This window comes from Spinacia oleracea, chromosome 6 (genome assembly GCF_020520425.1).
Source record: "Spinacia oleracea cultivar Varoflay chromosome 6, BTI_SOV_V1, whole genome shotgun sequence".
NCBI classification, from domain to species: Eukaryota; Viridiplantae; Streptophyta; class Magnoliopsida; order Caryophyllales; family Amaranthaceae; genus Spinacia; species Spinacia oleracea.
In genome coordinates, this window is record NC_079492.1 from 70,112,813 (window position 1) to 70,140,516 (window position 27,704).

Here is a 27,704-nt window from a genome sequence, read left to right on the forward strand (position 1 = left end):
GACCCGACTCGAAAACCCGACCTGAACCGACCGAACCCGTAACCGACCATGACCCGAAATTACGGTAAAACAGGTAACCCGAAACCCGACCTGTACCCGACCCGAAAAAACCGTTAACCGATTTTAACCCGATGTTGTAACACCCGAACCCGAACCCGACACCCGACCCGAAAATGACCGATAACCGAACTGACCCGACCGAACAATGACCCGAACCCGATTTGATACCCGACCCGATGTCAACCCGAAACCGATTGTAACTCGATGAAACCTGTTATTGACCCGACCTGTGAGAACCCGCTACTCGATTTACCCGAGTTATCAATGACACGACCAAATATTAACTTCATTGATATATTTATTTTAATTATTTATTGCTAAATATTGAAAAATTTAACTCTAAAATAAGTTAAACAAAATTTTTTAGAATATAAAATCCTTAAAATGTATAGGTTAATTATCAGACCCGAGTTTGACCCGTCCCTGAGAGTGACCCGATCTGAATTCTATTTGATCTGATTATTATCCGATCCAAACTAAGACCCGAACCCGAAAATAACTGTGTTGCAAACTGACTTAAACCCGACTCGATAAGACCCAAACCCGAAATTATCTGCTACAAACCGACTTAAACCCGACCCGATAAGACCCGAACCCGAAATCAAACCTGACCGAAATGTGACCCGACTCGAACCCGACCTGAACCCGGGATAGGAAAAAACCCGATATGACCCGACCTGAAATCGACCCGACCGAACCCGAACTCAACCCGAATGAAATATTGACCCGACACGACCCGACCTGATCATGACCCGAAACCCAAGATGACCCGACCCAAACCCGACCCGATGACCTGTTTTGACAGCTCTACTCCATACACGTACGACTTCAAAATCATTCTCCTCCATAATTCATCACCGGCCATCATCATCACCGGCCAGCTTCACCACTTCTCAGTCACTCTTCGTCGGTCGTTCTTCGCAGTCATCTGCGACCTAGCCGATTAGTCATCTGCGACCTAGCCTTCGATTAGCTTCATCAATTTTTTCTCTCTTCCTGCTCTTGGTTGTTTAGGGTTTTTCGAATTCGATTAGTTAATAGTTAATTATGCTTCGTATTATACTTTAGGGTTTAGGGTTTTCGAATTAAATGGATAATTTAGGGGTTAATCTTGGTTGGGGTTTTCGGTTTTGTTGATTTTTAATGGTCATTATTTGAAATTGCAGCAACGAAACATTTGAACAGGGGTATTGCTAAGTTTGTACTCAAACGGTGTCGGTTGCCGGCTTGCCGCCTCTCCTCTGCAGCACCTGTCTTCTTCTCTATTCCGTTTGTGACATCCTTCAAAGTGAGTTATCTTGCAATTCTTTATTATTGATTATTGATAAAATCCGTGATGTTGTTTATTATAGTTGGTTGATTGAGATGAGATCTTTAAGTAATAAGCAAATTTATTTGTTTATATGAGTTTTTTAGATTTGAATTTGCTAGTAAATAGAATTTGAATTGCAAATGGGAATTTGAAATTCATTTGTTCTACTGTGAAGTTTTCAGTTGGTTATAATTAGCTTTCATTTAAATTCATTGGAAATTTGTTAATTGGGAAATTTGCTAATTGGGACTTTCTTTGTATTGAAGGTTGTAGCTAGCTACTGGTTAGTAGTTAGTATGTGTATAAACTCAATCAACCAGCTAGCTTTAGGAGTCAAATTTCAAATTCATTGGTTTATTAGTTATTGAAGTATCATAGTTGTGAATATATAACAGGAGTAGTTTCAAGAGAATACGAACTTATAGTGTACTCTGAATCTTTGTTTCTGAAATCAGAAATAATTTATTATTATACGTTTTATTTAGTACTTCATCCCTAAATATTGTACACTATGTTTATTGAATGAGATGTAATATGCTTATTGAATACACTGCCCAAATAAAAAGAGTACACAAACTTATTTTCTGGACAGTTTTTAATTTGTTGACAATATTTTTTAGCAGCTTAGTCTAATTGTTAATACTTTGAGATCCTTGTAATAAATTTTTTGCAAAGTCTTTAAGTTTTTAATTTGTTGACAATATTTGTTGCTAAGAATCTACGATTAGTTGAGTGCTTTATCCCTGGATTCTTAAACAACTTTGTGGATGATGTTGATTCATGCTTTAGGTGTACTCCCTACATACTGAAATATTGATGATGTATTAGATGATTAGGACCCCTACGTCTTCCATAGTCATGAACAATAAACATGACCTACAGGGATGGTCATTTCTGCCCAGCAAGGGTGGTATGTTAGAGTATCACTTGTATTCCTTGCAAGCAAAGCCGGTTGAATCTCCATTGTGCCAACTTGAAATAAGTTGGGACTACGGATAGCTTAGTTAAGGACCGTGCTTTTCATAACAAAGATTTTAGGTGCTACTGCATGATAGAGTAAAAATATTGATGTATATTGGTAATAAAATGTCACAGGAAAGACCTTTCCATAAGAGCTCATACAACATAACAACCTTGCATACCTATAGTTTAGTTGGGAGCTTAATATTTATCTTGACTTTAAGCGCCAAAAGTTAGATTTCGTTTAACAACATTCCTGGTGATAATTTACTTCAGACTATTCTCAGAGAATTGACACAATTCTATATGATATATACAAGTTTTAGTTTAGAAAATTTCCTCTTTGGGTGTCTTCTTTTAGATTCTTGTTGAAGTTGATAATCTGCAAGACGTGCCATGTCCCTACATACAAATTAAAGCGGTTGATAAGGATGTTGTAGTTACTTACTTTTACCATCTGTTTGTGGAACAGGAAACTCCATCAAGTAACATCAGCAGTTAAAACTAGGCGAATCAGCCTTATTGATCTTGTTGCATTGTGAAGAGATAAACAAGTTGATGCCGGAAGAGAGTTTGAAAGGGAACGAAAAGAACTGAAGAGTTCTTTGTCACACTTTGGGTAAGATCTATTACATTATGTTTTTCGTTGTTGTACTTGACTATTTGTCTTAAACGAGAGTGTAGAATTTTCAAAACGGAGAATGCTCTGCTTCTGTACTGCTGTTGTTGTTGCTCTGCTACTGCTTCTGTACTGCTGTTGTTGTTGTTGCTCTACTACTGCTTCTGTACTGCTGTCTAAATGGTTGGTATAAGCTGTGTTGTTCAAGAATATTACCTTTGTTTAACAAGTTAATTAAGTTTGTCTTTTCACTCTGCTATGTAGTTTAGTTATGAAGTGTTCCTAATTAAAGCATAGTGTTTTTTGAATTGTCTTTCCCTTCATTTTACTGTTTTGTGCATGAGGCAATGGGGAAATGCTCAAATTTAATTTGGACTGAGCGAGGGGATGGTTCTTTTTAGAAATAAAGCTTTCTCTATTGTCCTTTGTTATTTGATGACTTTATTCTGTTTAAATCAACCACGACTTTTGATTATTCTCATGTTTGTACTATTTGTTTTCTCTTTCTCTTACTCTCTACAGTATTGGCAAACCGTGAATATTGGTGAGTTTCATTTCTGGATTCTTTGATAGTTTCATTTAATAAATAACTTGTTTTCCTTAACTTGGGTGGAATATAAAATATAAGGCTGGTTGATAATATAAAAGGGAAGCTGTGAACAACATAGGCACCGCGCTAGCTGGGCAGTGTGTGCGATTCTAATAATGATCTCGTTTTTGGTTTTCTTGAATGGTTGGGCATCACATTTAGTTTGATTTTATTCTATAATTCAAGTTGCAACAACCCCTTTGACTTGAGATGTCTGATGCAGCTATCCATGCAGTTCTATATCAAAAATGGGTGGAAACCAATGGTGTCTAAGTGGAAAATTGAATATAGTGGTTCTAGCTTACAGTGGGGGCTGAGGTATATTCAAACTCCTATTTGTGTTAATGTGGATTATTTAGGATTTTTTCGTATAGTTAAGATGCTTACTGCTTCTAGATACTTGATAAATGTCTTTATTCTATTAAAATAATAGTTTTAAATAAAGCAATACAATAATGAACATAGTAGCTTAACTTGAAACAATTAGTATAGGTTTAAAATTTACTGAAGATATATGCAATAGCAGAATTTTTAGCTTTTAATACTCCCGCACACATCGCGTCATATAAGACTAGTATTCAAATAAACTAAAACTAAAGAAAGGGAAATCCTTCATGCCTTGTTTCGCATGGAGCTCATTGCACATTTTGCAAACCACCTTATGGGCATAGGTACTGACATCTCTTATGAGAGGCACATCGATCAGACACTCCATTTCCGATTTACTCCTCCACCAGCACATATTTTCTTCCATCAACGCCTCTCTTCAGAGCTGCTATCTTTGATTAGTCAGTCTTCAGTCTCAACTGAGAGATTTCTTTCTCAAGCTTCTTGATATCGACTTTATGCTTATGGAAATTAGCTTTTGATTTCATCTTTATGGCATCCTCCTTTGATTTTGCAGATGCCTCAAGATGTTCACTTTCTTTTCTTAATGAGTTTGCTAAAGCAAGTAGTTCTTCCTTGGCCTGGTTTAATATCAATTATTTAAAATTGAGGACTGTAATATGATGAAATGACAATAAATATCTTTCATTTTATGTTGCGAAGCTTTAACTTAATAAGAAAACAAGAGAGGAAAAACCTTTCGGCAAATGCCTTTGGTAAACAATGTAAACAAAAACCTCCAAGTATAGGAACTTTGCTAAATAGGAGCCGGAGACCATTTTTCTTTCTTTCTGGAAAGGTAAGATAATTTTGTTAGGAGGAGATCAGGACAATCTAGAGGGAGGGAACTGTATACTAGTCATTATACTAACCTGTTTGACAAGTATACAAAAGATAGCACCAACATCGACATTTCTCCGTAACCCAAAATTTAGTTAAACAGGTTGTAACCTTAACCCTGTGACAGCTGAGAGATTGTTTTCCAATTAATATTTGATCAAAATATTCAATAATAACCCATGCAACATCGAAATAAGATAGGATCACATACTATTATTATCCATATGGTAAAGACTGGATAAATGGCTAGGTAATAAGTTTATGCGGCAAGGTAAATTTCAAAGCGATGGTTAAAATGCTGACAACTAATATAGTATACAGATAATGCTCTTATACTCAACCAGAAATAAGAGGAAAAAGAAAAAGAAAAAGACTAGACTACTGACCAAGATAAAACAGAGTTTCGAATATTACATTAAATTATGCGTGTACGCCATACAGTGGATTAAACCAGGTTAGTGAAGTAAACCAGATCACATAAATACCAGATCAAATGACCTGTTGTTCTGACAGTGTAAAATTTACTGAAGATGTTGTCTGATTATTTTCACGTAGCATACAAATTCAACGGTGTAGACACCTACTTTTGTCCCCATACCCGAAAGGGAAGGTGTAACGCCCCGACCTCTAATTCAATTATTTAATCATAATTAGCAGCGGAATTAACCTAATTCGGTCGGGACATTACCCGCCGTAACTCCCTCTTGGGAATTACAAGGCAACTATCAATCATAAGCTATTAAACTCCAAAATTAACATAATCATCCTTCTCAATTCCTTAATAAAAGTACGAAACTTAATCAAGAATCTTTACTTAAACTTATTACAACTTAACATTAACTTAGGTGAACTTGGTAATAGTGAAATCCTCGCCACTACTCGTTTCCGTGGTCCCCAGCAGTACCTAAAACGGAAAACAAAACGGTGAGCCGAAGACTCAGTAACAAGTTACCCTAGCATCGTAACATCATTTCAATTCATTTTATTTAATAAACAGGGAGAATAGAATATAGTAAAACATTTAATAAATCAATATTTCAGAAGCATCATTTCAAAAACATCATTTCAGGAACATTAATTTCAGGAACGTCATTTCATTAATCTTTTTCCTTTTAACAGTATTTATTCTGGTCGTCATGACTTTACAGGAAAACATGGTAGGACGTCTCCTACGAACAGGGGAAGCCAGTGCTTCATAACAGGGGGAGTCAATGCTCCATAACAGGGGAAGCCAGTGCTTCATTTCAGGGGGAACCTTGGTTCCATATCAGGGGAAGCCAGTGCTTCTTATCAGGGGGAACCTTGGTTCCATATCAGGGGAAGCCAGTGCTTCTTATCAGGGGGAGCATGGGCTCCATATCAGGGGAACTTGACCAGTTCTTACACTTTTATTTATCATGTTTACATTTCTTTTAATCGAACATTAATCAGGAAAATCTCAATCATTCAGGGTGGTTCAATAAACCATTAAATCTCGTTATTTCATAAAATCATTTCTTTCAGGAATAATAATAATTCATTAAATCAATACTTTGCATAAAGCTGCATTATCGTAAAACAATTCAATCAAATCATACTTGTAATCCCGCAATTCATAAAACATCATTATAAAACATCAATCATTCATAACATCATTCATAAATACATTTCGAAGGGAATGCGGGTACTAGCAATAACCGTTACCTCAACTGTGGTTTTACCCTTCCTGTTTGATGGATCGTTCTCCCTGAGCTCCGAGTCTGATTTCTTTCAAAGTATTTAATCATTGAATTAGTATTAAAACGATAACTACTTTAAAACTAATTATTTTTATAAATATTTTTAGTTTATAAATTCATAAAATAACTTGAATAAAGTATTATTAAATTCCATTAAATCAATACATGAAATATTTTCATAAATCAATAAAATACTTAAAAATCAATAATATTTTTCATAAATCAACACATGCAATATTTATCAAATTTTAAATCAAATTAGTTTCTAAATCATTTATTTAATTATAATAATGCTAAAATAAGTAGTAATTTATTTAGGGCTTAAATTGGATGGCAAAACTTACTTAGAGGTGTTTGGGCCTAAGGGTTTTGGGCTTAGCTTGAGCAACAAAAAGGAACAAAGTTCCAATACTGGAACTTGTTTCTCGTGAAACTGGGCACGAAGAACAGAACCAAGGGAGGTGGGTGCTCGAAATAGAGAAGCACGAAGGGAAGGAAGAGAGAAGGGAGGAGGGCGGCTAGGGGCTCGGTGCCGCCGAATTGTGCCGGTGAAGGAAACGGAGGTGGTGGGTGGTTTGCGGCGGCAGAACCACGAGGAAGGAAGGGAGGTTGTGCGTAAAGAAGAGGGGAGGCAGGGGATTTGTGGGCTGGGTGGTTCAGGGAGGTGCAGCGGTGGGACGACGGTGAGTGTGAAGGCGAAAAATAATTCAACCAGCAAGGGAGGTGGCTGAGTGGTGGTGGTCGCACCGGTGGTGGTGCGCCGGAGGAGAAAAAGAAAAAGAAACAGGGGTGCGCGAAGATGGAAAAGCAGGGGAGGGGGAGGTACGGTGGCGGTCGAGTGGTGCTGGGGTGGTTGAGGAGGTGTTGATCGGTGGGGATAATGGTGGTGGTGGTGGTTTCAGTGGCAGAAGCCACTGATGGTGGTGGTGATTCGCACAAGCAGGAAAACAAAAGGGGAGTAAATTTGGTTTTTGATTTATTTGATTTTTTTGGTTGAGAAACAAGATGGCAATTTGTGTCTGATCATAAAAACTAAGAAGAGTGAAGAAGAAGGATCACCCCTTGGGGAGCAAGTAATGAACCAAGACTGATTTGAGGGAAGGGGAGTAAAAACATACGTGGAATGGAGGAAGGAGATGAGAAATGGAATTTTGCTCTTCAAGGGCATTTTAGTAATTTTCCTTAGTTAGGCAAATTTCTGAAAATTTGGTGCTATTTTAGGAAATTAATTAGAATAGTAATGTTTAATTAAAATCAAGTTTTCAAATAATTCTTTATAAAAGTGTCGTTAACGAAAAATAAATTTCGTTTTCGAATAAAATAAGAACGTTATTAAATTATGAAAAATCCGAAAATAATTAAGATTTAAAAAAGATCGTTTAAGCACGTAAATATAAAAATTAAATTATATAATCTGAAAATAATAAATAAATCGTGTAGCAATTATTAAAAATTTAAGATCGAAATAAAGCTTCGTTAATTAAAACAAAGTTCAATTTAGGATTTAAAACGATTTTAAGCTAAATAAAAATTATTAAGCATAATTAATCGAGTTTTAAAAATTCGGGGTATTACAGAAGGTTCGATGATGAGAACATAAATCTCCACTTGGCAACGTATCTCCTGTAAAATAACGAATCTCGATCACCCTTTTCATTTCGGCCAAACCTGCTATTTATAGAAACCTGCTAAAAATAGTAACTGCCATAACGGATAGTTGTTAAAAGTGGAAAATCATAAAAGATAGAAACCTGTCAGAATTAGGTGTTGCACTCCAACGTAAATCCTAAAAGAGATAGAATTTACAAAGGGATTCTATTCCTAATACAGTTCGAAAATAAAGAGTTACATATTAATTAAATCCTAGCGAACCTAGAGTTCGTAACAGGCCCAGACGCATTCCGTCATAAGTTGATACGCACTAAGAAACTCGGATAAGTCTCAAAAACTCCGTGATTAAGAGTCCAAATCTGACAAAAGGCACGGCTCAGATCCTATTTTCAACGCCTGGGTCTGGCCTGGGCGCTGAAAATACCTGGGGCCGTGTCGCCTCCAAATTCTTTTTGGATTCGGATTCTTAAGATCTATCTTTCCACGAACTCTTTCCCTATAAATACAGCCTCAAAACCGACGTGAACAGGACACACAATTCTATAATCTGAGTATTGACTCCAACCCTAAGCCTAAGCCTCACGCTGCGAAATTGATCCCGCGTTCTGTTGCAATCGACCCAAAAGTCGAACAGAACGTATCCAGTCCTTTGTAGCTGACGAATTAAGCCTAAATACTGGAACACTGCTCAGAAACCCGAGATTCGTTAAATAAAAGGAGAAATAGCAAAGCCAAGTGGTTAGTTTTCTGAGAACCGTGACGCACCTCTCAAGGGTGCGTTGTAATGTGTCCCTTCGCATGATTTAATCGCTTTCATCACCCTTTTATAAAATTGTTAAACTATTAATTTGATTGATCTATCACGCCTCATAAAGATAATACCTTGGACAATTGAACTATCATGCTAGGTACCTTAAATCAATCTAAATAAGATAATCACGATCGATTTAGTGTTATGTGTTGCATATTGCTAAAATCAACTCAGAATAGTTTAATAGTTTAACGCATGTCCCTTCAATTATTTATGATGAGCTAGTAAGGATAACCTGCCTCTGGAGTTATCGATGAGCAATCCTCTCGGTAGTTACAGTCCCCCGAACTCTCAATCTCTGCCCTGCGGGTGTACGTTGAGCGATCCCTACACCAGGGATCACAAGGGAACCTATGGCCGTCGTGGTCGAACATAATTGCACTCCCTTTATGTCACGATAACCGGGTTTTGTCAGTTTTTCTCATTGTCGTTAAAAACTGAATGGCGACTCCTATATTACTAGTCGATTGGGTGTAAACTCACAGGAAATCTAACAACACTTGATCTGGCGACGTCACGCCCACGAGGGACGAGGTCATGCATTAGCCTCGTGCTTTTTCGACCCCCTCACAGTGGCGACTCCACTGGGGACGTTAATGAAATACTCGTGCTCGTAGGTAATCAAAATAGCCGAAGGGTGAAACGATCCTACTCCGCGTTTATTTCCTTATCAAGTTGGGACGACCTGAAGATCAGCATATTAATGTGAACGGACAGAACCGCATAACGAATCTCGGCTCCCTTGGCATGTTTCATCTCGGGAGTTGGGACTAAGGATACCCATCGCCAACCGGGGGGTGCATATGCTTCGAATGTTGTCCACTCGGCACTTTTCGCTAGTAGTACACCCGTCCCAAACCCAATCGCTCGCCCACTAAGGTCCCTCTCATTGGTGCATGCCCCCTTGGCTTACATCGTGATTGGCCTCTTGGGACGAAATTCGTCTGTTGAATGCACTACCTCGACCGGGGCATGTGTTGGATCTACGATAGAAGCGGTACCAAGCCAGGCGCAAATATTACCCATAGAAGCCTATCATAAACTACGTGACATATTATTTTTGCTTCATGTTGTAATGTTAGTTATGTGTAGCGAATTACGTGATTATATTGTGATTGTGTGTGACAAATAACGCTAGAAAACCAACGACCCTAAAAATTGCCCAAACATTCATAAACACCGATTGGCCAAAGAGTTATACCAAAATACGTGTTCCGTAACCCCGGGCGATCGCCCCAAAAATAAGCGACGCCTAGGATGGCCCGTAACGGATCCCACATAGCTGCACGACGCGTAAAGGACGTTATTAGGCAAGCACGAAAAATAAGTCGCATGTACGAAAAAAAAATAGACGAACAGAATACGAGTACCAGTCAGGGACGCATTTTCAGCGCCCCTGGCTGGGCGCCAATTATTTCAACACCCCCTGCTGGGCGCTGAAGTTGCTGCTTAGCCTGTTGGCCAGGCACCGCAGCCTCGGTGCCCGCGCACAAAATATACGTAGCAATAAAAAAAATTCATGACAAATTTGCTACGAGGGCGTATGGAAAAGGTACTCAATTCTAAAAACGACTTATAAAATAAATAGCTCCTTGTGTCGTCATTAGGCCTCCTATGACGGCAATGTTCGGCAATGTTCGGCACCAAAACCGAGCTTGCTAATTAAAATAACTTTGAATGTCACACGGGCAAAGATTTTCGAAAATATAAAAGAGTTCAGAGTGCACACAGTAGTCCAAATGTACTAGTCCCACTTAAGGGTAGTCATAAAGTGTCTAAGAGGCCAACTCATAAAATAAACTAATGTGTCTCCTACTCCGTAATGTTAATACAGGGTCCCTGAATACCTACCCATGATAGCCATCAAGGATCGCAATGGAAGTGGCATATCCTGAACATCCACTCCTAGAGGTCGCACAAACCCAAGAGATGCATGCTCTGGGACACGACCCTCTACGTTCTAAAAAGCCACTCGCCTCAAAGAACTACACGATGCCAAAAGCCTCCCCCAACACACATGCTTTCGGGCTGTTGTTTAGGTTAGAGAAGAAAAGAACAAGGAGCAAAACAGAAATCATGGCATTGGCCCTTCAAGATGAATTATTTGATCCCACTAAACTGATCGCTCCATCACCCCTAAAGATCGACCAAACCAAACAAGGGTGGCGCATGACCTTCAAATGGACTAATGCTCGTGAAATGAAATTCAAGATATCTGCGGGAGAAGGCCCAATGCGTGAAGAATCCGAGTCTGAATTCGAGTCTGAATCCGAGTCTGAATCCGAGCCTAAACATAATAAAATTGTAATCCCTCCCAAAACTAGTTTAGACCCGGAAATATCCACTCCAGGAGATCTTTTTGATGTAATGCTTCACGACTTTAATAAGATGAACAAAATTTTTGAGTATATGCCGCTTAAAAATTCGAGTAGTAATGCAGAATGCCTCGCCACTAATGAGCACGAAAAAGAGCCAGAATATACCGAATGAATAAAAGCTGTAAATGAACAAGAACTCAAAACCCCCATAATTGAGGACACAGAATCGGTAAATATTGGAACAGAAGAAAATCCTAAATTCATTAAAATTGGCCTCACCTTAACTCCCACTGAAAAAATCGATCTGATCTCCACCTTACGGGAATTCGAGGGTGTCTTTGCTTGGTCCTACAAAGACATGCCCGGAATAGATCGAGAAATCGCTGAGCATAGGATTCCGCTGGATCCCAAAATGACGCCAGTAAAACAAAAGCTGCGACGGCTTAAGCCGGAGATAGCCTTGAAAATAAAAGAAGAAGTCACTAAACAATTAGACGCAGGCTTCATAAAGGTCTCCAACTACCCAGAATGGGTGGCCAATATTGTCCCTGTAGCTAAAAAAGACGGACGAGTGCGAATGTGCGTAGATTTTCGAGATCTCAACAAAGCCAGTCCCAAAGATGACTTCCCTCTACCTCACATTGACATATTAGTAGACAACACAGCGGAACATGCGCTTCTCTCCTTTATGGATGGGTACGCAGGATATAACCAAATACTTATGGCAGAAGAAGATATGGAAAAAACAACCTTCATTACCCCTTGGGGTACGTATTGCTACACTGTAATGCCTTTTGGTTTGAAAAACGCGGGGGCCACCTATCAAAGAACAGCCACCACGTTACTTCATGACATGATACACAAAGAAATCGAGGTCTATGTAGACGATATGATCGTCAAATCTAAAGACCGGCGCGGTCACCTCCCGACACTTAGGAAATTCTTCACCCGAATCCTAAAATATAACATGCGACTAAACCCACAAAAATGTGTGTTCGGGGTAACCTCCAGAAAGTTACTAGGATATGTGGTTAGTACACGGGGAATCGAGATTGACCCATCCAAGATTAAAGCCATTACAGAAATGCCCCCACCAAAAACTGAAAAATAAATAAGGGGTTTCCTAGGAAAGCTGCAATACATTAGTAGGTTCATTTCTAAGCTTACCATGACTTGCGAGCCAATATTTAAAAAATTAAGAAAAGAAGAAAAAGCCGAATGGGATGAACAATGCCAAACTGCCTTCGATAAAATCAAAGAATACCTAAGCAAACCACCCGTCCTTTCCCCTCCTTCGCCCGGAATTCCTTTACGTCTATACCTCACCGTCACGGATACTGCAGCGGGAGCTATGCTCTCACAGTGTGTACATGGATCCGAGCGAGCCATCTACTACTTGAGCAAGAAGTTCATACAGTACGAGACGAGATATACAAAACTTGAAAAAACCTGCCTCGCCCTCGTTTGGGCGTCCAAAAAACTCAGAAATTACCTATTAGCCCACACCGTTCATATAGTGTCACAACTAGACCCCTTAAAATACATGTTCGAAAAGCCCGCACTAAATGGTCGCTTATCCAGATGGCTAGTCATGCTCTTAGAATTCGATCTAAAATTCATGCCAGAAAAAACAATCAAAGGAAGAGCGGTAGCCGAATTCCTGGCCGAACATGCTACGAATGAGGAAACCACGGAAGCTTACCTCCTCCCTGACGAGGAACTTCTGATGGTACGAGACGACTGTTGGACACTATACTTCGATGGAGGATCCAATCAAAAGGGATGCAGTGTCGGAGTTCTCCTAGTCAGTCCCGAAGGGGCCCATATACCAATTTCCGTCAAACTTGACTTCGAGGCCACAAACAACGCCGCCGAGTATGAAGCCTGCATAGTTGGGCTAGAGGCCGCGGTTAGCCTCGGAGTCAAACATCTGCAAGTCTTCGGGCATTCTTCCCTAATAATCAACCACATATCCAAAAGATGGAAAGTCCGAACACTACTACAAATACCGTGGTTTCACGACGCCTTGGACTCGACGCCAAGGGGAGAGCGTTGAACTACATGATATAGTCCGCGCGTCGTCTCGACGCCTATCTGCGTCTTCTAAAATTCTCGATGAATATAGGCGTCGAGAGTTTACTAAATACCCCATGTGAGGCGCACGCGTCATACTTTACATCCCTCGGATCCAAATTGGGGGAAAATTGTCGGCATTTAACCCTAAACTGCTAAACACCGCTCGCGCTCTCTCTCTTCCCTGCTTCCAGATCTACACGAAGAAGCATTTCTCTGCCTTGAAATCGACATGAACATACATGTAGTCCTCCGTTGACATTTCTAACTCAACTTTAAGGTAATATTTCTCTTTCTCTTTATTCAAGGTCTCTTATCGTAGCTTTTTCTTATCTTCTTTGGATCTTGAATGTATTGCTAGGAATTCAATTTGTTCTTTGTTCTTTGATTGAGTGAATTTCAGGTTTTAGTTATTGTTATTAGTTTTATCTAACAACTCAGTTCGAAATTTGTGGACGATAAATTAGTTTTTTCTTATTTAAACGAGTTCAGGGTTTCTGTTGAGCCGATATATAGATTGTTTTTTTCTTAATTCTTTACTTACCTCTTCTTTGGTAGAGAAATATCGGGTGAACAAAAAAAATTCAGTTACATTTCAGAAATCTAGTTTCTTAAGTTTGGTCTGGCGTTGGGTAATTCGAACAATACCTCAATGAATTGTTTTTTTTTGTTTTTTTTTGTTGATTTTTGTTCTTTTCTGTTCTTGTTAATTATAGATTTGTGTATTAAGGGTTTACTTTCAAATTTGGGTAGATTGATGGTTTAAGAGAACATTATAGTCATATTTCATCTATTGTGAGTACGATTTTGGTAAATTAATGTTTGGTGCCTCCATAACCGACATTTTTATTTGTGTTTCTTCTGTAAATTTCAGATATTCAAGTAGTTTGTTTCTTTAATTTATTTGAAGGCTGGATTTTGGGGGTAAGTTGCTTTCCGTTGTACGCCTATATCATTGCCATGTAATTCCCAATTTCTCTCTTTTCTTTTACAGTCATCTTTAATCTATTGAGAGTACAATTTTGGTATGAATTAATGTTTGGTGCCTCCATTGAGAAGAAATGACTTTCTTATGTAAATTTTAGATATTAATTTTTGCACTTGAAGCCAAAATTTGTAGTAATTATGTGCATTTAGAGAAGCTCTCTCATGGACTACAATAAAGTTGAGGCTTCAGGCATTGGTCCCATTTTTGCCCTTTGTCTTTCTTTTTCTGCTTGCTTTCTGTATACATGTTTGTTAATAATTCTGATCAATTCTCATTGTTCTTGGTTCTTAATACTTCAAGGAGTCTGAAGTGCTTGAGGCAAGGAAGCTGAAAGCATCTCATGAGAACATCGAGCTGTTGAAGGAGAAGTTCAATGAAGAAAAAAGGCGCAGGGAGAGGGTCGAGGCTGAGCTAGCTAAGTTACAAGATATTCAGCGAAGTATGAATGTACTCGAGGATGAATTGACCTCTTGGAAGAAAGTCATTAAAGACATTCCTGGAGTTGAATCTTCTGATGATATCACCCTGAAGTTTGTTGCTCTGCAGAAGTATGTTTTTAAACTTCCTAAATAATTTTGGAATTTCTATCTGCTTGTCGACTACAGAAGTGATGGAGTTAAAATCTTAAAACCCTTGGCATTCTAAAAAGGCCAAGTACACATGTTTTCTAGTAGCAAACGAGTGCCTTTCCTGCTATTTTGAGTAATGTTCTCAATAGTTCAGTAACCACTGGTGATGGATAAACTACATTAAGGCTTTATTGCTACTTATATGCTTGGAAAATAAGAAACTTGCTGGAAGTTAATATTGTGAAGAATGTGAAACGTCAGAACATTGGATAGTTGTCATCATGAATTCATGATAATCCAATGTGTCATTAGGAAGCTTAAATGATAACCCTTAGAACTTTTCGGCCAGTTTACAATTCTAAAATAGTCCGCAATATGCTGAAATGAAAAGATAGTTGAGATGTTTCTACTTTCAATTTAGTTCAGTCAGAACTAGCTACACTGTGTTCTATATCAATCAAAACAAAAATGTCTGTATACAATATTCAACAAGTTCAACAACTATTTCTATCCAATGTTTCTAGTAAAATCAATTATTGTCAAACTCTCAGCTTTCATTCTGTTATTCATCCAACTCCCCTAAATAGACTCATAATCTAGTTCTTGTTTCTTTGTTTTTCTTCTCCAATTTTTACTTTAAATTGCTTGGCACTTTTTAATTGTATTTAGTGCATACACATCAGTACCAGTTTCCCAATCTGCTATTTGATTCTCTGTTTACTTATTTATGCCCCTAGAGAATAATAATATTTATATTTCAGTATAATACTTGAAAGTAGTAAGAACACATGGGAAAGCCTGCCAAGTGAATTGATCAAAGTATCAAAGCAACACTTATATAAGCTCTTACAACTCTTATATATTGGACAATTTTCTCAACTTGTAGGCCAAGTTCGTACAGGAAGTGCTTCAACACAAGCTCTTGATTGTGCACAACAAGTCTTGGGAATGGCACAAAAAAGGGTAACTATTCTAATTTCTTCTCATTGAACTGTTTTTGCATTTGACACTTCTCTAATTTCAGTGTTCTCTTGTTCGACTTCTTGTTGTATTTCCTATGAATGGTGTAACATATCTGCTTGTTACAATCACATTTTGAAAATATAAAGTAGATGTAGAATTCTCCAATGAACTGAAAAATAGGATCAGTAGTGTTTCTTAGTGTTCTTTGCGGTTAGGTGCTGAATTATTTGGTTACTTCAAATAGGATCAGTAGTGTTTCTTAGTGTTCTTAGTGTTCTTTGCGGTTAGGATCAGTAGTGTTTCTTAGTGTGAATTGCGGTTAGGGTCTGATTCTACTGCAAAGAAGAATTGTTGTTCTAGCATATTGGTAGCCTGGTAGCTATATAAATACAAGGTAAACGAGCTGAGTCTCTTAATAGAAAACTTGAATTTCTCTGCCTATGGCTATGGATCAACCACTTCCACGTTCCTTCTCCAGATTTGACTGTAAACTTCCAGATTTATCGTGTCGTCTATCAGCACATGCATTTTAGCTTCCAGTGTCTTAAATAATATTCCTTGCAGAGTTGAGGAATCATCTACTATTAGTTTGTTACCATTCTCAAGGTAAAACAAAAGAGATACACCAAATCCATCTTATTTAGATCAAAAGAGTCCTAAAAAATAATCTAGCTTGCCACAAGTTCCAAATAAATCTATTTTCCTATACAAATCTGAGTTTATCAATTGATTTAATCAACCATCAGCAAGAAATAAAACGATTTTACTTGGAATAGTAGTCAACATATTCCAGATTTTAACTCCAAAATCTTCCTTTGTACATCTTCATGTATGTTGAACTTACAGGCCAACTGTTTCTTCCCCAATTTTTTTTTTTAAAATGAACATGAAGAGTCGCAGAATCAAAATTAAATAATCAATACAAAATTGCAAACGAGAATTCAAACTTTAGAGATACGATAATTAACTGATTAATATATACAATGACCATTTTTCAGCATCCATACCTTTATTATCTACATAGTTATGTGCAACCCATCCAGCTATAACAACACATACACCTGCTATTAACAAGGTTTGCCTGATAGAAAACAACATTGCAAATAGAATTAAAAAATTAGAACAAATCACAAAACAAATAAGCTCATGGAACTACTTAGAAACTTAAGATTTCTATCGTTTAACCTACAAGTCGTAAATCTAAACGCAGAAGATCCACAGGCCCTAATTAAACAATTAACCAAGAATTACACAAAAATCAATCAATAAAGAGAAAATCAGTGAAATCGAAGAGATTGATGTTGACTTGAGCGAGACCAGTAGAGTTGGCAACTTAAGGGCTTAAATCAATGGCTTGATTCATTAACTTTCTCCAACAAGAGTTTTAAGAAACCCCTAAATTCTCACAAAGCATCAAATAGGAGAATAAAACATTGATAAAATAAAGAAATTGAGAGACGAGTAGAAATAGCAATAAACTACCTCTTACCAATCGAATTAAAATGAAAATTAGGTTGATTTACTCAAAATTGAACCGTGAGATTGTCTTACCAGTTTTACCCAAATCAATTACAAAAAAAAATGATGAAGTAAAAATGATCAAACCATGGATTGAGATCTTCGATCAGTTTGCGGTTTACAGAATAGTGAAGGGAGAGAAGATGAGTAGTAGTGGACTAGTTGGGCGACGGCTAGGGTTAAGTGATGAGTTAACTCGTTGATCATCTGCTAGCTTACAGAAATTCATCTGCTCATTACATTTTACAGTTTAAAGTTCATAGAACAATACTCATTTTGGTTCATATATTCACTGGATGAAAGGCGATTTTCATACAACATCTGGATGAAGGATATACCATAACCAAATAAAAACAAGGTTTTTGACAACTATTTCACATATGAAAACTTAACATGTAACGAAAAAGACTAATAAGGAGTAAATAAGGCAATCGATAAACCATTACATGCTGCCATATGCTACACTGCTGGTTTTTGGTACCAGAAACTTGATGCCCTGAAAAATGGCCCCTGAAACATAACCCAGCTAGTAGAAGAGCTTCGTGGAAGATTAAACAGGGCCTTACAGAACTTATATGCCTTCCCTATGCAATACAAAGCACACAATGGCTTTCTCTCTTTCTCTAGTACTTATGCACTAGAATCTGCTTCCTAGTACAGTTCATTTGATGAATTGCTGCTGTCCTAAATCTGCTAGCAGTAGTGGAAAGTTGGCAACGACCCTTGCTTGGTGCCCTGCAAATCATCATACTGAACTTTCAAATGCTTCCTGGAGATCTCTAAGACCTTGCATCTAAACCTCATGATGACTTCCTACCAAACTTTCCTGTTTCGATGCTTCCCCAGATAACTTTATCTTCAGCTTAGGATATGATGAAACGAATTTTGTTATTCGACTCCCTAGTGCTAAAGTCCAAAGATAGGTAAACAATTTGCGTGATTAAACAATTTATATGAAATTCTCCTCATGTTGTATTTAATTTCCTTCGTGGTTTTGGTTTTCGACTTATTATGTACTTATTGCATTTTTCTTTGAAGGTTGTCCAACGTGATAAGGTGCAAAAGCAGCATGAAGGCCGAGAGTTGAACTTCATATGAGCTACTACCATCGGTCATCTATATATATATATTTAGTATATATAGTACATCCTAGCTAGTTAGTTTTTCTAGGTTTTAGTTTTAATTTCTTGGGTTTGATTTATGATGTTGTTTAGGACTGTTTGGTTAGGATTTCGGTTAGTGATATAGATGCATGTATGTTTGGATTCTGGTTAGTAACATACGTGTACGTACTATGAAGTTTTTGTAAGTTTATGAAAATTCAATCAGGTTTCATTGATCTAGCTTTTGTTGCAATTATTAATTTTTAAATTTATAATAGGGATGAATAATGTTTTATTATGTATATATATTAATATATATGCGATACAGGAACAGGTACGTGGAATAAAAAGAGCATGTATGTGATACACGAATACGTGGAAAAAAAAGGTTATACAAACAAATGTGGACGCTGTTTGGAGTCGTGTATAAAGCTCATTTAGATTAAAACTCATGCCAATAGAAAATTATGGACGCTGGCAATAGTAGTTAATCCAAACTTTTCGACGCTTTGAAGCGTCGAGAACATTAACTAGTTAAAAGGTGGGCATAGCGGGAAAACTATGTTGTCGACAGCAATATAAAAATCTGGACGCTTAAAAGGGTCGAGGGCCTCGACACCAAAACTGAAATATGGTCCGCAATAAGCGTCGACAATCTCGACGCACAAAAGCGTCGAGAAAATTCTCGACTTTAATGTTTACGACGCTTAATGAAAGCATCGAGCGCTAAATTCTCGACGCTTTTTGGCGTCGTTAAATGGTCTAAAAAGCGTCTCCAAAGGGCGGGATTTGTAGTAGTGGAAGCACTAGTCTCTCAAAATATCAAGCTCACTTAGACCAAATAGTCGAGCAATTCGAAAAAATCGAGTATACATACTTACCAAGAGACGACAATCAATTCGCGGATGCACTAGCGAAGCTAGCTTCGATGCTCAACATCCCGAGTGAGTGGGACGGAATGACCCTTCGGGTCGAACGAAGAAAAGAGCCGGCTTATTGCTGTGCCATAGACTTCGAACCTGAAAATACCGAAGAAGAACCATGGTATACGGACTTCCTTCGTTACAAAACAAGTGGGGAATTCCCCCCAAACACCTCCCCGCGAGCACAAAAGGCCCTACGCCTCCTCGCGTCACAATATAGCATAATCTTGGGAGAGTTGTACAAATACACGCCGAATAAAATCAAGTTACTTTGTGTTCACCAAAACCAAGCCCAAAGACTAATGGAAGAATACCATAACGGCGTGTGTGGACCTCATGTGAACGGCAAAATGCTATCCCGAAAAATATCCCGCTAAGGGTATTATTGGACCACCATGGAAACCGATTGCCATCACTTTGTGAAAACCTGCCCAAAATGCCAAATTTTCAGTAACCTTAACCACTTACCTCCCTCGGAACTATACACATTCACTTCCCCATGGCCCTTTTCTACCTGGGGTATAGACATAATTGGCAAAGTAACACCCACAGGTGTAGGGGGACACGAGTACGTTTTAGTCGCAATTGATTACTTCACTAAATGGGTAGAGGCAGTCTCCTACGCGAAATTAACGGCCAAGCATGTAGCCCGCTTTCTTGAAAAGAACATATTATGTCGGTACGGGGTTCCACACGAAATCATAAGCGACCAAGGTTCCCACTTTAGGGCCGAAGTCCAAGACATACTCGAAAAATATCATGTCAAACATCATAAATCCTCTCCCTACAGGCCGCAAATGAACGGCGCGGTAGAGGCGGCCAACAAAAACATTAAAGTCATAATTGAAAAAATGGCCGAAAACTATAGAGACTGGCCCAACAAATTACACTTTGCATTATGGGGTTATCGAACCTCAATCCGCACCTCCATTGGGGTAACACCTTACTCCTTGGTATACGGAATGGAAGCAGTCCAACCAATCGAGTTGGAAATTCCCTCCCTCCGGATCGTCCTAGAAAGCAAGCTACCCGAGGCCGATTGGGTCCAAGCTAGGTACGACGAGCTAGTCCTTTTAGACGAACGGAGATTGAGAGCTTTACATCACGTGCAAGTGTATCAAAAGCGTATCGCAAGGCAATTCAATAAAAGAGTCAAACCTCGAAATATCAAAGAAGGTGATTTCGTGTTAAAAGAGGTCCGTGGTACACGGACCCCCGAGGAAAATTCCGGCCTAATTGGACCGGACCATACTTTGTAAAAACCATCCTACCAGGCGGTGCAGTCCAATTGGCTGACATAGATGGAGCGGAATTCGCTAACCTCACGAATTTAGACCAATTGAAAAAAATATTATATTTAATAAAGTTAAGTCCGGAGTTAAGGCATTTTAATAATACACATTAAACTCATAAGCAAGCATTCTGCACACTACTATAACAAAACGGCATAAGACTCACTAAAATAAAATAAATAAATAAATAAACGAAAACGAAAAGCTCGCAAGAACTGAGTTTCAACGCCCAGGGCTGGGCGCCATAATTTGTCACGCCCAGACCTGGGCGCCGATCTTTTCCAACGCCCTTACCTGGGCGTCATTCTCTTCTGCCACCAGTCCTCCCGCTCCTGCAAGTGTTCGTACTTCTTTCTCGAATTACCAAAAGAATCGCGAACACTTAGGGGGGTAGCAGACGTGTAATAAACACCCCTTTCAAAAAACATATATAGTATGAACTACGCACGACCTGATTCTGACAAAGATACATGGGCAATCCTTACCAAGGATTCGGTCCAATAAAAAAAGGGAATAATAAAGTCATGGAACACATCGAGAGGGAAAGACATTACAAAGGGCACTATACCCCGACCCATGCACGAGCAAAGCTAAAAGTCCAAAGATACATAGAAAAGGATAGCCACAAGAAACTTATGAAGGCACAAACCCAACAGAGGAGTATGACACGAGTTGACAAGGACAAAAACCCCAAATGTAGACATAAGAAAATATACATATGTAATACCCCCAAGTAGTCGGCTAGTCTAGTACGTGTGCACTCTTGTACGAACTCATTTTTTTACAATATATGAAATCCTTTCTTTTTCAAAATTTGTCGGTGGTTTGGAAATAAACTACCGTCATAATGCTACGTGTTGAGACCTCATTTGATAAAGGCAACCTAGCAAGCCCATTGAAGGCTCAAACATTCTTGCACCAAAGATTCGCAAAAGTAAATGAGTGTAATAAAACATATATACATGCGAAATACAAGAATAAATAAAATACAAAAGAGGAGGCGAGCCTAAGACTCGTCCTCGGCTTCATTCCTCCAAGCCTCGCCGGTCCATCCCGTCCACCCCCCATAGTGCGAGGACCCCCAGCCTGAACCTCCCCAATGCTGAGGCTGCGGCTGCAACTCGGGGCTAGGCTCACGAGCCACTGACAGGGAACGACGCCCACGCTCCGGCCCGGATCTCTCCCCAGAATTACTCGCTCCCACATCAGAACGGCGATGCCGTAGGGGCGAGTGCCGTGCCCGCTCCCTCTCCTCAGGGCCGCATCCCCCGAATCTCGACGGGCCCGTGTCATCGGCCCCGGCTCGCCCTGTCTCCGTCTGTAGAAACAAAAAGAAAAGTAAGTAACAGAAAACCAAATAAAAGGTACAGATCTCAAAAAACAAGCACATTACCTGAGTAGAACGGGGGCTCCTGCAAGAAAGTGCGGATCGGGCCCGAACCAACGCGGACTTCAACCGGTTGATCACCCCCACCATCGCATTGGCCGTACGGGCCGGGACCTGAAATGGGAATGTCAGTAACAAAAGAAGACAAAAAAGAATAAGAAAGATGCATAAATGAAAGGTGCATACCCCCTGTACTCCCTCAGGGAGCGGAGCATGAAAAACCCGGCCCTCCGGGATAATCTCCACAACCTTGGATCCACCCTCCCCAATATATGAGATCCGAGCATCGGGAGGCACCCATCCCCCTAACAAAGGATCAAGATGCTCCTGCACGAAACACGATAACATGAATACATGGGCACAAGCAGGGGAATGCAACAAAAAATATATAAGAATAAAAAGAGCGACTTACAGTGCCAGGCTCCGGGAGACGAAGAGAACTCAGGATGAACTGATGATAGTTAGCTCCCGCTATCACCAACTCCGTCGCCGAGACGCCCGCCCTCGAATGAACCCTCCAGGCCTCGCCTATCGAACGGGTGGCCAACATGGTCGCAGGTGGAGGATGAGGCACCGAGAAGACTCCAACGGTCTGCATACGTACCCGCTCTCCCAGATACCAGACGGGGTCACGGCGACCAACGAATAAAACCCGCATCTGGCTCAGGGCATAACTATCCCTGACCGAAGCGTATGCACCCCTAAAAGAGAGCCATGGGGTCCAGACCACCTATTTGTGAATAACGAACACAATCAGATCTCGCATACCAAAAAATAAATAATAAGAAACGAGATAGGGAAAAGGTGCTTTACATGCTCGGGGTTCCCGTCCCGAATGAGATCCCACACGGTATCAGACGGCGGACGCGCCGTCAATTTCTTCTTCCAGCCCCAACGACGACCAGCAGGGTACTCCAAAGGCCTTTGCCCCTTTCGGGGAGCCAGCCAAGGTAAATGCTCAAAGGCCCAAAGCTATAAAAGAAAGAAAATGGACAGTAAAACAAAATTTATATCAAAGAGCCCAATAAAGACATAAAAGCAAAAAAGAGCGAGGCACATACCTCAATCAAGCGCGGCACCCCCGCCAATGCGATGACGAAATGACGTCTACGCGGGTCCGACTCTCGCACCGCCAGACTCATCTGGCCCACGAGCGTCGCATAGCCCAAATCGCCCCAGCAGTAGGCGCCTAGCGAAGATACGTCCTCCACCTAGTCTATCCACCTCGGGTCAAAGGTGTCAGTAGGGCCCGACAGAAAGGTAGAAGTGATGAAGTGGAGGTAAAAGAGCCGGGCCTGTCTCAAAGGCAACTCCTCCACCCCACGTTCCAGGCCCCACATCAAGTCAGCATAGGGTATCCCACGGGCCTGGTACGAAGGCAATCTCTGACCTAGCCACGAGCCCATAACCCTAGTGCCCTCAGCAACAGTCGGCGGCGGGCCAGCAGACCTCAGACGAACGGGAATCCCTGTAAAGGTCAAGCCCGTCAAAGCAGTGTAGTCCTCGGGAGTAATCCTCATCTCGCCCCAAGGAAAGTGAAAAGTATTGGTGGTATCCCACCACCATCTCATGAACGAGCGCAAGAAAGATAGGGAGATGTTGAGTCGTAGTACCTCCCAGAAAGTCTCAACTACCGGGAACAGCGAACTCTCCCTCGCCAAAGCCCGGGCGTCCGAACTCAGGAAACCAAAGACGGTCTCGCTCATCGCCGCACCATAACCACGGATTGTAGTATCCTTCCTCGCATGAAGACGGGTGGTCACGTGATGCTCCAGGTCGTAGTGCAAATCCCGACCGTCGTAGTACGCAGGACCCACCCATAGGGGTCCCACACCAGTGGACTGACGTGTCATGCCACGCTCCGCATGATCACCAGAGGACGGTGATGACTCGTGAGACATGTTGGTCAATGACACAACAATAAGGCATTATACCTTTAACAAGATGGCACTTACCATCCCTAAAAGAGCGCATTCCGCTCATGAAATGGAGTCATACAATTTTGTTCCCTAAAAACATGGTACTAAGTTCAAATTGAGCAAAACCTCCCTAAACAAAAATTAACTCCAACAAAGTCGAAATTCTTTCATAATTTGTCACTCATGAATTATGAGGAACGCAAGCAGTATACCAAGAACGCCTACATTGCAAGAAAATACTGGAGTCGTAGGTACACTTGGGGGCTAGTATAAATAAGCCCAAATTCAACAAAAACCAACATACTTGCGAAAATTAACATGCACAAACTAATTAACATGTCATATAGAACATTTTCAGCTATCTAATTGAAAGAAAGGGGCACGAAATCAAAAACCCCCAAATCAATTTCAAGTTCAAGAACACTCAACAAAAATACTCAAATTTGACAAAAGCTGAAAAACTACTGAAAATTACTTACATTGGGAGGATTAGGAAGTGACTTGGAGTAGAATTCGTGAAGAAAAATGAAAGAAACGAGTGGAAAATGAGTAAATTGAGTGAGAAGCTCGAGCAAAAATGGCGAAAGAATGGAGGAACACTAGTAGAAAAAACCCTTATTGCAGCGGGCTTTTAGACCCTTGTTGCAGCGTACATCGTATGCTGCAACTGGGGGGCCTGCAACAAGTCTGAACTTGTTGCAGCGTACAATGTTCGCTGCAAAAAGTGATTTGTTGCAGCGGGCTTTTAGATGTACGCTGCAACAAGTGCCAAAAAATTGGCAAAATTTTGGACTTGTTGCAGCGTACATATATATGTACGCTGCAAAAGACTCAACTTTTTGCAGCGTACATTTATTTGTACGCTGCAACAAGTCTGAATTACTCAATTTTTTGCAGCGTACATTTATTTGTACGCTGCAACAAGTCTGAATTTTTGCGAAATTTTTTTCCCTTGTTGCAGCGTACAACATATATGTACGCTGCAAAAAAGCACTTTTGGCGGGAAAATTCTAATTTTGTTTAGGGATACACCTAGAGTGCCTTGCACCAAATATAGAAACCTGTCAAAACAATAATAGAATAACGCAACCTGTATAACAAATATAAAAACAACAACTGGAGTTTTGTATACTATATATCCCAAAACCAAAGTGCACATATTACATTTAAATATATGTTCCAATTTCAACATAAACATACATTTTAATATAAAATTTATTCTATAACAACTAAACCAACTCGATCAAGCGCGCTAAAGCCAATAATAAATACTTGTTGGTAAAAAACTTAGCCCATTGCTCACGAACCACATCAAATTCCTCGCATAAGGCGCAATCCTCGGAGTGTAGACCTTTACAAAAACAGAAATTTAAATTAAACATTAGATTAAATACAAATTAAATATCACATTTTAACATTCAAGAAACTAATGACAATGTAACTATCTAATGAACTTCCCTAGACATGTCTTACAACAATACACTTAGTTGATAGTTAGAGATTGCTAAGCTCCAGTTACATCCACTTCACAACATTTTGCATGATTACAAAACAGAAGTGCTATGTTCATTTACATTTGCGAAGTTAATCAGCTAGGAAAAGGCTAAGCATAGAAAAACAGCACCACAGAATTAATTTGCAGTTCATCAAACTTGGTCTCAATTAGATAGCGACTCTGAAGTATGAACCAATTGAAATCTTATAACCATTACCTTCAAGCCTTGTCTCCAGATGTTTCCTTTTAGATGTCTTGAGGCTTGTTAGTTTCACTCTAAAACATAAACAGAAATCAAACTAAGGAAACGAAGCTAATGATGAATCGATAGTCCACAGATTGTTAGATTAAGTGTACTCACAAATCTGTCTGAATCTGAGACTCAACATTCTGCAGCTGTGAATGAATTTCTTCGGCAGCAGACACCAGTATTTCTGAGCATTTTTTGTTTGTCACTGACATCATTTTGGTTTTAACCTTTTCTAACTCCAAGCCTAACAACGAAACCACTCTGAAATACCACCAAGAAAAACTAGAATTAAAAAGATAGATATAAATCAGGGTAGAAAAAAGTTCTTTTCAATTTTTTGTTTTTGTTTTTCCAAGACTCCAAGTTTGAGAATGAGAAGAATAACCTGGCCAATCCGTCGGTTCCGTCCTCTGGAATTTCATCCAAGCATTCCGTTAACACATCACCAGAATTGCCCCTTTCTGATAACTCAGAAGAAATTAACATATATAACCAAGTACAAAAGATCAATCCCACTTGAAGCAAAAGACCCTAGCATATAGAAGCACAATGAAAATTACCGAGGTGTACCTTCTGGAGTATACAAAGTAGGACTGATATCAGTAGAGTCAACATCATGACTGCTATGTCGTTTACGTCGGAAGACCACATGTTTCCGAACAGGCCTACTTCCGTTCTCTGGAGATGAGTGAACAATTACTTCTGGATACGTTGCCCAAAAAAGTCCATATTTCATGAATAATAAACATAAAACGAAAATTTAAGGCATGCCAAATGTGACCTAAGAAAAAGTCTCGAACTCATACTCCCATTTAAACGCTCACAACTATTAAACTTGATGACGCCTTGAGGAAATCGGGTTCTCCACAAAACCCTTTACAGATGAAGGGCCATGGTATAGACAGATTATTTAGCATTTCCAGACACTAGGCAATCATTCCATTTAGGATTGATGTCAGTCTCATTAGTAACAGATACAAGAAGAATTGCCAGACATAGAGCCTCACAAAAAAGGGGTGGAAAGATTCTCTCAACAATACAAGAGGCCTTCACTCCACTCTGTACATTGTGCTTTACCGTCAAATACTGTGCATCAGATGCTTCCTTCTGTGAATGCCTGATTGAAACACCAGCCTCTTTCATGAATCCACAACGAGATTTGGCAACGGACTCAACGACCACCCCAATGGACATCTTCTGAGATTGGCTACATGGTTGATGATTGAATCCAGAACTCGGACAACAACTCATCTTCTTTTGAACAAATTGCTGATTCGAGACCCTAAACCTGAAATTGGAAAAACAGTTAAGCGAAGAAAAAATTACAACAGCGTCTTTAAAGTACAACCATTAGCTAATCAGGCTCGTCCCTGAGCCAGGCACCCTCCCTTGCCCAGGGAGAAAGGATAATATGATTTTCTAGTACAATTATGAAGTGGGTAAAGACTAATTGAACATTGAACAACACTAAACAAATACAACAAAAAACCAACATAATGTATTTAACAATTTGATACATCATATCAAGCAAAATCTATCATCCCCACATGAGACCAAACACGTAATGGATCTTTAAATTCAAATAAAATTAATAGAAAGTTCCAAAAAACGACACAAAACAGATAAGTGAATAAAGTACACGAGGAAAAAGAAGCTTAGTATATTCCTCTACAAGTCCCCAAATACAATTTCATGAAGAATTACCGAATTAGAGTATGAATAATGCAAACTACAATTCAAAAGAGTCCTATTAAAATCGAAATCAGTTTGTCATCCATGGCTCTTAAAATCTGATCACTAATACACCGGTTGAAACTAATTAGCAAGTATACTTTAATACTAAAATCAGAAAATATAAATCAAAACATGTAGAAACCAACACTAATAACCTACTTATACTTCAATGACGTAGTTGTCTAAATCTGAAAATAAGATCAACTAATGACTACAAATCTAACTTCTAAACTATAAATCTGATTAATTGCTTATCATAATTATA

At 39.4% G+C, this 27,704-nt stretch overlaps 1 protein-coding gene and 1 long non-coding RNA gene across 7 annotated transcripts; one reads left to right on the forward strand and one right to left on the reverse strand.

Annotated features, from left to right (window-relative positions):
* The first annotated feature begins 405 nt into the window (after positions 1-405).
* On the forward strand, positions 406-18,675 carry LOC110800286 (uncharacterized). Of its 6 annotated transcripts, XR_008922686.1 has the most exons (9): positions 406-1,348; positions 2,805-2,951; positions 3,474-3,495; positions 3,764-3,858; positions 5,916-13,578; positions 14,173-14,222; positions 14,587-14,834; positions 15,742-15,818; positions 18,375-18,675. It is a non-coding gene; the product is annotated as an uncharacterized lncRNA (long non-coding RNA). The 6 variants fall into 6 exon arrangements; XR_008922685.1 differs by lacking the exon at positions 3,474-3,495 and having other exon boundaries at positions 409-1,348; XR_002536575.2 differs by lacking the exon at positions 5,916-13,578 and having other exon boundaries at positions 853-1,348.
* A 6,444-nt stretch (positions 18,676-25,119) lies between these two features.
* On the reverse strand, positions 25,120-26,356 carry LOC130463248 (meiosis-specific protein ASY3-like). Its single transcript, XM_056832325.1, has 5 exons — positions 26,266-26,356; positions 26,091-26,166; positions 25,817-25,966; positions 25,673-25,731; positions 25,120-25,311 (listed from the first exon to the last, which is right to left on the reverse strand). The coding sequence occupies exons 1-5, from the start codon at positions 26,354-26,356 to the stop codon at positions 25,190-25,192; spliced, it is 498 nt and encodes a 165-aa protein (XP_056688303.1). The 3' UTR covers positions 25,120-25,189.
* Between the last annotated feature and the right edge of the window lie 1,348 nt (positions 26,357-27,704).